The sequence below is a fragment of the Channa argus genome, chromosome 5 (genome assembly GCF_033026475.1).
Source record: "Channa argus isolate prfri chromosome 5, Channa argus male v1.0, whole genome shotgun sequence".
NCBI classification, from domain to species: domain Eukaryota; kingdom Metazoa; phylum Chordata; class Actinopteri; order Anabantiformes; family Channidae; genus Channa; species Channa argus.
Genome location: NC_090201.1, coordinates 1,402,975 through 1,414,987, shown reverse-complemented (window position 1 = coordinate 1,414,987; position 12,013 = coordinate 1,402,975). Strand labels below are relative to the sequence as shown.

The 12,013-nt window shown below is 41.7% G+C and overlaps 1 protein-coding gene across 3 annotated transcripts in view; it reads right to left on the bottom strand.

Moving 5' to 3' along the window:
• Window positions 1-12,013, bottom strand: part of fbln2 (fibulin 2) — a 73,573-nt gene that overhangs the window by 15,820 nt on the left and 45,740 nt on the right. For all 3 annotated transcript variants that reach the window (XM_067505231.1, XM_067505232.1, XM_067505230.1), the window contains exon 8: window positions 7,544-7,645. In XM_067505231.1, the coding sequence (XP_067361332.1) occupies window positions 7,544-7,645 (102 nt within the window). The remainder of the gene's footprint in view (window positions 1-7,543; window positions 7,646-12,013) is intronic.

Genomic DNA, 12,013 nt, shown 5'->3' with positions numbered 1-12,013 from the left:
CAAAGCTTGAGAAGAATCACATAGGCTAAGCTATCAACACATCAAGCTCACTGAATGTGATTTACAGTTTATTGCATTGACTGGAGCTGATTGTCCCTTTTGATTGCTTTTAGTGGGTTAGGGTCTGCTGCTTACTGTGTGCTCATGCTTCCCTCTGTTGCCAGTGGTCGGAACCAGATTGACTATCAGGTCTGACATAGTTTTCATTTTAATTTTACCGTTTCTATTGGGAAATCATTTTACTCGTCTTCATATAAATGTTTCAAAACCATTTTTGCATACAGTAATAAACCTCTGGTGAACCCATAAGGGACTGTGACTGCATGCAGTTTAGGCTCGTTCATCTGACCTAGCAGATGCTCATTCAGACATGAAGCTGGTGCATTCAGATACGGTAAACGGTGCCATGAGTATCCAACAAAGTCTGCCTAACCTTCTTCTCTAAGCTGAAGTGTGCAAGAAAGAATGAGCTAAAGCCAACACGGGTTGAGTCGGTGGGTCTCTTCCTGCTGCAAAGTGTTGGGACTGTTTGGTTTAGCGTTGCTGTTTGCTAACGATTACCACTGGTTTCCTTTTAAGAGCACAGGACATGCATTTGTAAATCAGTTGCATGTGCAGTTGTGGGAAAAAGTTGGACTAAATGCAGAATTGTGTTGAGTCATGTTGATGCTGCACACATTACCCCCACAGAATGTGTCCTGCAGTGCAGTTTGGCAGGCCAGTGTATCAACTTTGGACAGTGACTGCGTTGTAAATCCCAAGTCAAATTTAAATATATCAGCTCTTGGCAACAGCTTAGTGATGTTTTGCTTGTTACACTCGTTTGTGTGAAATAAAATAGACAGTTGCAAACCTTTAAATCTTTATCAGTCAAACAGCACCGCAGCTGGTAAACAGGCGCTGTTGATTTATGACGCGGCTCACACTGAGTCAGTGGATCCTCGCTTTGTTGTTGCTCATCTTAATCAAGCTGCCGCGTTCCCTTATCATGCATCGCAGTGAATGGCCGATTAGCTGGATGCGCTGATAGAGCTGGATGAATGGATTATGGTATTTGTGTATCTGCACGACTGTGTGGCAGACATCCAGATTTGAAGATCACCCCTGAATTTCATGCATTCCACAGGGAACCACATGGAAAGGTCTGAGAAACGTACGTGGAAGTAAGAACGAGACATGAACATTTTTGTCCCATGTTGCCTGTGTATGTTTCACTCTTTTGCTCAAATGGCTTCTTCAACTTTCAAAGTTTCTGCCACTGGGACTTTGAATGAAGTGCATGCTTTAAACACCTTCCCACAGGGAGTAGGAGGAGGAAAAAACTGATCTGAGGTTTGCAGTATGTATGAGAAGCCTCCCGCAGCTTTCTACCTGTGAGGTTATTCAACTCAGAAAACGCCACAAGAACCAGCGCTCACAGCACAGATCATAGTTATATGAAGCCTCTGCAGAGCTGCAACACACACATTTATTTTACTGACAAGCATTAATATTTTTCTTTTTTGACGCTGTAACCCATGTTATGCAGACAGCTTTTTAACTGTCCCCAATTCTTGCCCGTAACTGAAAGACATCTGTTGTCATCGTTGTAGGGAGGATATTTGCAGGGGCAATTCGAGTCCACCCCATCCTCTGGGCCCAGCTCTCTGTTAAACCCAGGGATGGACGGGACTGGTTCCAATGTTTGCACATTGCCAGTGGTGCAGAAAGTCGCCTTCTCCTTCCGCCACAGGGCTCTGGTGGCCAGCACTGTTTCCAATACATCATCTGAGGAGGGAAAAAGAGAAATCCTGACGGGTCCCAGGGGACAGCCACATTATACAGTACTAAGGAGTAAAGTGATCCAATGCAAGGTGGAAACAAACGGTCTATTTTTGAGAAACACAAATTCTTAGTTGAAGAGAGATTTAAGATAGCAAAAGATTTCTATCAAGAGACCAGGGGAAGCTGTGCACAGGGAGACGGCTGAGAAGCAGCACAGTTAGGCCCAGAAGAAAACACACACACACCCTGTTGTTCTTACAGACTGGACCCAGAAGACAATCTTTTCGAAAGCTTTAAGCTGTGGTAGATGAAGTCAGACTTGGCTTGTTTGCAAATCTGGTTTGGAGACAGGCGGGTTTAGGGTTACATAGATGCAGACTGGTGGGACCCAAGTGCAAACTGCAAGCGCAGTTTCTTAACCATCAATGAATGGAGATGAACTAATGATTGTCGTGTTTTTCGATTCTGACCTCAATGGGTCACAAAATGGGGTCCTTGGTCAGAGCATTATGGGTAGCTCAGGGGATAAGGGTCGTTTGACTCCCAGTCCCTTCTACATGTTGAAGTGTCCTTGGGCAAGACACTGAACCCCTCCTGACTCCTGATGGGTCAGGTGAGCACCTTTCATGGGAGGCACCATCATCAGTGTGTCTGTGTGTGTGAATGGGTGAATGCAAAGCTCTGAGTAATAGTGCTCTATAAGAAGAACATTTGCAACAAAGGAGACCCTGAACTGTCCCAACCTTTTGAAACATGTTGCTGTCATCAATCTAAAAGATTTTCCAAATCACATTTCTCAGTTACAGTTTGATATGTTTTGTTTGTTACTATATACTATGACAACCCATATGGAGACAGTTGTGTACTGTCTCCTCCAGTGATTAGATGCTGTAATATTACAGCTGTCTATGGCTCAGGAGGTACAGCAGGTTGTCACACATCACTGTGTCCTGAATGTCCCCAGCACGGATTAATACAGCACTTAACCACTTCTCATCTTTACTAAAAGCTAGTAGCACTAGTACTGGTCATGTTGCTACTGGTAATTTTGAACCCTTGGTACATAACAAGCAGCACAGCAGGAAGTCCACATGAAGCAGAACTGTTTGTCGCAGAATTCTCAGGATAACCGGTCAAATCCTGTGAGGACACATGCTTTGGTCTTATACAGCTCAGCAGGTTTCGATGGATCGATCATCTCGTATCTTCCCTTTCCACCACTGCACCATGTGCACTTCACATGGTACCAGAATATTCTGGAGCATTTAAAGGTTAGACAACTTTAAACTGTAGTGCTGTTACACTAGGCTTCACAACACACTCCTGAAACCTCTCCATGGCCCCTGTCATGACATTCTCTATGGGGATTATATTAGTATATTTAGACAGCAACGGCATAAAGAGATGAACTTTAGCCTGTGTGTGTTAAAAGTGAAAAGCCTATGAGTGTGAAAAACCATGTGCTCAATTATTCTTATCTTCCAGGAGGTTTGGTGAAGAAGAATAACACGTCTCTCCAAATATCCCGGCTATTTACGACAGCAATGTGACCACATACATGATAATGCAACAAGCCCTGAGTGCTATTTAGTGCAGGATCTCATCCATGGTTATCATCCGCGTGATAACTGAAAGCTGAAAACGATACGTTCTTTTAAGGAATGTTAAACAAAGTTAAACCTGTCCGCACCACTTTATTTAGTCCTCACAGAGGATTTGGTGGCAACCACATCCATTACAGCTAGAAATAACTTTGATGTCTCGCTATGTGTGCATGTGTTTGCTCAGGAAACCTACAAATGTCCATTTGCCGCTTGGTTGATGTCCAGAAATAATGTAACATATTTACTGTACTACTCAGGTTGTGCATAAAACCCTCTAAATACAACTCATTAAAATATTAACAGTCAGCCAAAAACACTACAGAGTGGAGCAATTCAATCTGTGACTGATATAGCAATAGTTACATAATTCTGCCTTTTAGTGCACAAAATATCCATGGTGTTAATTCTCTCGCAGGTTTTTACACTCTGAGATACAGCGTTTCTACTGTACAACTACTGCACACTTTTCTTCAGTCTACTTACTAAACATTTCTGTTGAGTTCACAAATAAAAGCTGTGAAAATATACTGGATCCCCTCCTGATTTTTTGTAAACCTTTGTGTGTGTTAACAGGTTCTGATCCTCAAACTAATCTATAACAAAGACCAAACTCAAAATTTAAGCTTCACATGGGAAATGTATTTACTGAAACAGAAAGGTGACGTAACATGAAGTCGGCCTCTGGTAAAAAAAACTATTTGTCCGTTTAGTTGCTACATCTATCAAACTGAAATTCATCAGGATTGGAAGGGTGACAAAGGTGTTTCTAAGGCTCTGGGACTCCAGCTCCACTGTCACAAACATGATCCTTCCCAAAAGAATCTGACCTTCCATAATTAGTCCAAGAGCACAGTGACAACTCAACCAAGAAGTCACAAAAGACACAAGGAAAACATCCAATGAACAGCAGCCTCTTCCACATTAATAAACGGCCGGTTTTCACGACTTTCCTCTTTGAAAGACCCAGGGTGAATGTGGTATCATGGGAGAGTGGCAAGCTCAAACCCCCTTTAAGAGAATCCTCTATTTTGAAGATAGAGCTCCTGTTGTGGTGTAAATCAAACACAAATTTCAGCAAAAGTGGGGGAACGTCGCTACATCAGAGCCAGAGCGACTGAGGGAAACATAAAGTTCATCTTTATGCTTCAGCTCATCAGTGTGCGGGCTGTAAGTCGAGCTAAGGATGATTAAAAAAGAACCAAGAGAAAGTTTTGAAAATGACCCAGTAAAAGTCTGGACCCGAAATAGCCGTTTCATTCAGACAAGAAATTGCTTTTCAACACTGGTGATTTATGTATTGGTAGAACTTGTATTTGATGTTTGTTTTCTGTTAGATTGAACCAGTTTAGTACAAGAGCCACACAAAAAGAGAAGAAGGCTTTTACAGCACCGTACAACCGTCCCTCACTCTCACATAACATAGTACTATTAGCTTTGTTTCATTCCAGTCTAAACTAAATGTCGCCCACCCACGTGTTCACATGTGGGAACACTTTAGCAGAGTGTTCACTCTGGTCACTGAATGAGCTGATAGGAGGGGGAAACACTAACTCCTATGTAGCGCTTTTGCATCTCGAGTTATTATTCCATCTGCACGCTGAAGGACAGATTAAACAAACTCACCCAGGACTTCACATGCAGTGGAAACATTCAGGGTGTCGCACGACTGCAGGTGTTTCGTAGCAGCTCCCTACTAAGCAACATATGATCGTTTTTATTTCATGGACTTTGTGCCTGTTCATTCTGGTGGGTATAGAAGTCCAGAGGTAGATGTTTGGCGTTTTTTTTTTTTTTTACAAAGCCTACTGCCAAGTTTTCACCCTGCTGCAGTTTCATGGATCAGTTTACTAAGTACTGCAGCTTATTTATGACCGTAAGGCCATTTATGGATAATGATCTTTGGCATGGTAACAATTACATTCTGTTCTAGGGAGAGGCTGAATGCTGATGATCTATAGATGTGATGATTTTTTTCCTCTGTTGCAGAAGCGGAAGCTTGTTCTTGTGCAGCAGCTCCAACACATCAGCGACCTTTAATTATCTCTTTTTAATTTTATTTTAACCAGGGATGTAGGAACCACATTAAGGGTGTAAAAATGCATTTTGCTCAGCTTAAGGCCCTTTAGAGTTGCCTGGTAGAGATAGATATATGGTAACTCAGACAGTATCTATCTCCATTAATCATAAACTAAATACTACAAACCCCATTTCTTAAAAAAGGTGTCACTTTTTAAAAAATGCAATCAAAACTAAAATCTGTGATTTGTTAAATTCGCTTGAACCTTTATTTATTACCTGACAAAGGTACAAAGCAAAGAACTTAACTGTATTTTGTACATATAAGCAAATTTAAGGACTGATGTTGCAACACACTCAAACAAACAGGGAGGCGTAGTTCATTTTTAATTCCACCCTGTAATTGTTTGGAAACTGTGGATGCTAATTGTATTTGCCCATTGTTGCTCAATACAAGACTTTAGCTGCTCAGCAGTCCATGTTTCCCAATGTCAGATTCTCCATATACTTTCAGTAGGAGACCTGTTCAACACAAACACTGTTGTAGCATGTGCACAAAGAGGCCTGGGATTGTCCTATTGAGAAACTTTTGCCTTTTATGGCAGCCTATGTCTCGCTAAAATCTTAGTATACACCTCTGCAAGGATTGCACCTTTACACATATATAAGTGAACCTGCTGTGGGCACATTGATTTTGCACCCTTCGTTGTATAGCCGGTTATTTTAGGCTTTGGTACATAGAATCCATTGTTTGTTTTTCCTAAAACAGGCTAAAATGTGGACTCATCTGGTAACAGAACATGTTTCCACGGCCTTTTAATATATATCTAATGAGCTCTGAGGACCTACATAACAAATATCAACAGCAGAACAAACTTCAAGCTCCAAATGACCACAAGGTTTGTTCAACAGCACTAAAACTCACCGTTCCATTTATCGTGACGGCCAGATCGGTGCAAAGGTTTCGTTTTAAAACTGCATTAGTTGTACCTAATGTCAACTGAGTTCATTATCACCATATTTGTAACACCAAGCATGTTTTCAAGTCAGTTCAGATCAAATTTGCCAAATTTTTTTGTCCCTTTAGAAGTTATTTGGAGTTAGTGAATTTACACATACTGAATACTCAGCTCTTGATACTATAAAGTTCAGATTTCCTCCACATGTGCCTTATAAATAAGGTTTCTGCAGAAATCTAAAATGTTCCAGTATTGTTTGAGTTGAATTCATGCAGAAATACAAGGAGAGAGCCACAAAAACAGGATTTCTAACTATTTGGAAAATAATTTATTTATTTAAATTACTTATAATTATTTCTTAGTTTTATAACCTACAACTAATTCCTAATGGCAATAGAGTAGTTTAAAGTTGTCATAGATAACATCACACAAATGACAGATTAGTTTGAAGCCATTTTTCTGACCATCCAATAAACGTATGTTCAATAACTGAACTCATCTTTAAGCTCTGTTTTTTTCTCCATGTTTGGCTGTGAAAATCTCAGTCACCTTACTGATTAATCAGCTAACTTACTTTCCACCACTGCGGACTTGTCATTGAGACCAGACCAGAAGAACCAGAAGTGTAGGTCCCAGCGTAGTTGGCCAATAAAGCTATTTCTTATTTAGATTATGTCCAGATTTTGGCTTTTATATGATGAAGATGAGCAGCAGGAAGCACACACTTAATTAGAGTCATTTAAAGTGCCATACAGCACAGCTATGACAATCTGATGTGTTACGTTTTGACAAAGAGCTGAAGGAACGTAGCCAAGTACAAGGATGCTGTGTGTAGTGTTGCTATAGCTGCTACAGAGTAATTGGCTATGGTTGACTCATGCTGCAGGCAATGGTTTCCACCACCAGGGTGCGAGGGCCCAATCAGTCGAAGCATTGTTTCCTTCTTCATGAGTGACTAAATCCAATTAAAAAGTGTCCCGATCCCTGGACAAACAGCTCCATTGCACTTTTGTCCTGTTGTCATGGCTGTGTGTGTTTGTCGGCGTTGGTGTACGTAGGCTATTGTTATTTGTGTTTGGCTGTTTGTTACCTTGTGCAACCCCAGTTTGTTGGAGACAGCTTAGGGGATATGTACGAACTTGGTGAAGTGCTCCAATTACTGCCAACAGCCAACTGACAAGAAGGAGCGGCAGCCCTCACCTTCACATGTGTGTCCATCTGTCATCAGTGAGAACCCTGAAAAGCAGGAGCAGAGAGCCCGGCCCACCGCCACTATACACTGCTGACTGCACGGCCCATTTCCTACAAGTGACAAAAAAATAAATTAATTTAAAAAACACACACATACAATCAACATAATCACAGTAGTTTCTGGATTCTACACAGCTGTTCCTCCAGGACACTCATTCACTAATAATGACTTGAATTTCTCATCCTTGTTCTGCTCCTCTGATAAATTCATTCCCCTGTTGTTGTTCTCCCCCCCCCCCCGACTCTCATGGACCCCACCTTCTCACGCTCACACTAAACATCAGCCTCTCGTGAGTCATCCTGTTCAACACAATAGAATCAATTTTCCTTGTTTAAGCAGCTCAATAGTCCTGTCACAGAGAGGCATGGGTCGGTAAACAGTTTCCCGACAATTTCTCACCAATATTGTTGAAGTGCCAGAATGCCGCTTGATCCACTGATTGAGAAATTATTTTAACTAACAGTCGGAGACAGTTTGAAGGGGAAGAGACTCCAGCAGCTCTAGGGTTTCTCATCCTGACTTGATCAAGATTCAGCTCGTGAAGCTGCAGCAGCGTAAACACAGCTCATCAGCCATGACTGAACAGTTTATCAGTGAAAGAGCATGCGGCGAGGCAAGCGTCCCTGTTTTTACTTCGGTTCATGAGTGAGCTCTGCGCCTCAGGACAGTCAGGCAGCATTCTGCTTGCTTTGATTCGATAAAAGCTGAACTGAAGTGTTGAGCACAAGTATCTAGACAACTTAGCCCTAGACATGTAGAGTTAGAGGCTGGAGACACCAGCACACCTATGTACAATTCACTGCCATGTAAGTAACATTCTCTAAGGGTCCAAACACTCTTATCATTCTTTACTTGTAAAGCTGTGACTCTACTTTAGCCGAGGGAGGGCTCCATGAAAAAGAGTCTGCGTTCAACGACTACTGTCAGAGATGGGAATACGTTATAAGTCATAAGCTTTGAGTCTCAAAGTACAAGTCATGGTTGTGCTGATATTTGACATTGACGACACCTGATCCAGCCGTCAGTCTCCAGATGTCACTTCGAATCACAAATTGGAGACAATTTGGTCCAATAAGAGTAAAAAGTAACATTGCTAAGCCCCAATTAACAAAACACCTGTTAAATATCACCTACATAAGACAAGCTTTGTGTCTTCAAGGTGTGTCAACAATGTAGTCAACTCCAGACCTCTCAGACACACCAGTTAACACACTACTCACAGGGCCTAAAGCTAAACCTGCTTTATTTATAACCCAATCCATTTCACTCAACACCGACTATGGCATCCTGATAAATAAAATGACAAACATCACTTCTAGTAAAAATGAATATGAGCTTATTAAACACTTTACACTGTATTATAAAAAATTTGAGTCACTTCTGTTTATAACCTTTACATTTTGTGCTGTGTGCAACCACCCACCCTTTCATCCATTATCTATGACCACATATCCTGTTCAGGGTCACGGTGGGCTGGTGGGGTACACCATAGACAGGTCTCCAGTCTACCTCAGGGCCAACACAGTGAGACATACAAAGACATACAACCATTGAATTTAGAGCATGCACGTCTGTGGACAGTGTGAGGAAACCATAGTACCTGGAGAAAACCCTAGCAATCATGGGGAGAAGATGCAGACCACACAGTGACTGAATAACTCTACAGTGCTGTTGAGAGCTGAGATCATTCACCTGTCACCTTGGTTGTATAACTGTAAAATATAGAAAGATCCTCACCAAATGCCGGGCAGCGGCTGTGGTAAAATGTATTGCTTTGGCCAGTCAGTAAGGCAGCTAAATAGACACATTCACATAACACTTTTGTCGATGATGTAGTGAAGTTTTTAGCTGCAGGGGTTGCATACGTGAGTGCAAATTGCATTCTTTTCATTCTTTTCTGACCCAATCACGTTCACGTTCGGCCCAATCACGTTTTAAAAAAACGAAACTTTTAAATATCTAAAAATACATGAAAATGTAATAACAAGTCCTTTCACGTTCAAGTCTCTTTGAGTCTCAAGTCATGAATATCAAACCAAAGTCAAGTTGAGTCTTTTATCAGTGTTAGCCAAGGAATTCATAAGTCCTTAAAATTGCAACTCAAGTCTGAGTCAAGTCAGGTCATGTAACTCAGGTCAGCATCACAATTGTATGATCTCCCAAACCACTAAGGTTGCAGTTTACGTGCAAGTCTTTCCAGACTCATAATTAAGACTCATCACTGGCGCACAGGCATAAAAATGATTTACATACTAATGCCAACACACTAACAACCCAGACTACATAGAGCTGTGGTTGTAGGCTAGTTTGGCTATTTTAAGGACTAGAAGTTTAAAAAAACTAAACTGAATTAGGCAACACATCTGGAATATTTCACTCTCTCATAATAAGTAATACACAAAGGTTTCTGATACATTCAGTCCTGAGGAAATGTCAAGGCTCGGTTTTTTTCTGCTTTTCTCCATAAATTGGTCGTGAACTGTCAGCTGATTTTTACTAAAGTCACAAATGTCAACAAACACAATATTTTATAAATATTATAAGTAAAACACAAACAGTCATAATGTTTCGTGTCTTTATTGAACACAATTGTTCAACATACAAATTAATGTCAACAGTGTCTTAATAACTTCTCGAAACGACCTTTGGCAGCAATAACCTCAAGCAAGCACTTCCTGTACCTATGGTTTAGACCTGCACAACGTACAGGAGGAATTTGAAACCTTTATAGAACTCTTTCAGATCACACATACTTAGGAAGCCTGGTGTGAACGGCTCTCATTCCCCAGCTTCCAATACTGTACTGCACTTTTAAGATGATTTTATCTTGTTGGTACAATGTTCTCTTTTCACACCAAAACTAATGCTGAGTGTTCTTCCCAAGAAATTCTACTGTTGGTTTTATCCGTCCCCAAGACATTTTCCCAGTTTTGGAACATTAAAGTGGACTTTGACAAACTTGGGACATGCTGCAGTGTTTATTCGGAAAGCAGTGGCTTCCTCCATGGTGTCCGGCCATGGATGCCGTGCCCGTTCAGTGTTTTGTGTTGTGAAATAATAACCAATTTCAATCAAGTCTCAATGAATCTCCTCTTTACAGTCGGGTTCTTTTTTGCCTGATTAAGCATGTTGTGTTGTGCCTTCGGAGTGACCTTGACTGGGTGCAAATTAATGCGGAAAGCAGCTGCAATTCCAAATCATCTTCATTTATACACAATATGTGAAAGTGATAGATATAACACGGGCCTGGTGGCTCAATGGGTAGGGCATTGGGTTTGGATGCAGAAGGCCGCATGATTGAATACCACCCCACCAGGAATAAAATGGGACGGTTGTGGCAGGTTTCCAGCGTAAAAACCTCATGAAAACCCAAATCAATGTGCGGAGCATGTTCCGCTGTGGCGACCCCTAAAGGAACAAGCTGAAAGCCAATGATCTTTTTTTATGCTAGTGATCAATATCTAAAGCAGGAGTCTCTTGCCTCCAGAGACCTGGCAGTGCTTCCTCTCACATAGCTGAGCCACATTTGGCTTGAGGGAGGAAGCAGTTGAGACCCTCAGTATGGCTTGAAGATGGTTGTCAGTAAGTCTGGACCTGTACTTGGACTTATTGAACTTCAAGTTAGAGAAAGAACATTCTGGAAAGCTCAGGGGAGCCGGGGGTCAATTCTCTCAACAATTGCTCAAGCTTGTCTGCTTTTCCACTCAGCTCCCTGAAGTTGGCTTTGAGGTCAGAGTTGCACTGCAGGTCAATGAGCTCCATTTGAAGCACAGGAGTGTCATCTCGCACATTAAAGAAGAAGGGGTCAGGTCTTTCATGATGACATGAACATCATAACATTGTTAGATGGTAGAAAGTACCAGGATAGCGAGCGCAAAAAAAGGCGACTGCTACCGGGCTGTTCATTATCAGCTGGGACTATGGCCCGCCCCTGGGAGCCATATACTCCACTGTGATTGGTGGGTTCGTTCAGCTCCAGCTTGCACAAAAAAGGGACCTTCCACAAGCAACGTGGTAAAGTGCCATTCATATAAAACTCGCGGGCAACTTTTGGATCGTGCACAAAATATCGCCTCGCTGGCCACAATTGGTCCCCGGGCCACGAGTTTGAGACCCCTGATCTAACAATTTCCAGCTACATGCAAACAAACAACTCTTGACCGTAGGTTTTTAAGATCTCTATTTTGTGAGGTATGGCTCAGCTGATGCTGCTTGTGAATAGTACACTGACACTGTTTGAGTGGTTTTATAAGTCAGCGTAGTTCGAAATCACGCGCCCATTTTCATTTTAGTGATGGGACTCCAGGGTTACTGAGGCCTGACTCCAGTTAACATTTCGTGACATCAGAAGCCTTGTTTTATCAGCTTAGTGTCTGTTGATTTGTGACTTTGATGAAGATAAGACAAAAAAGGTCATC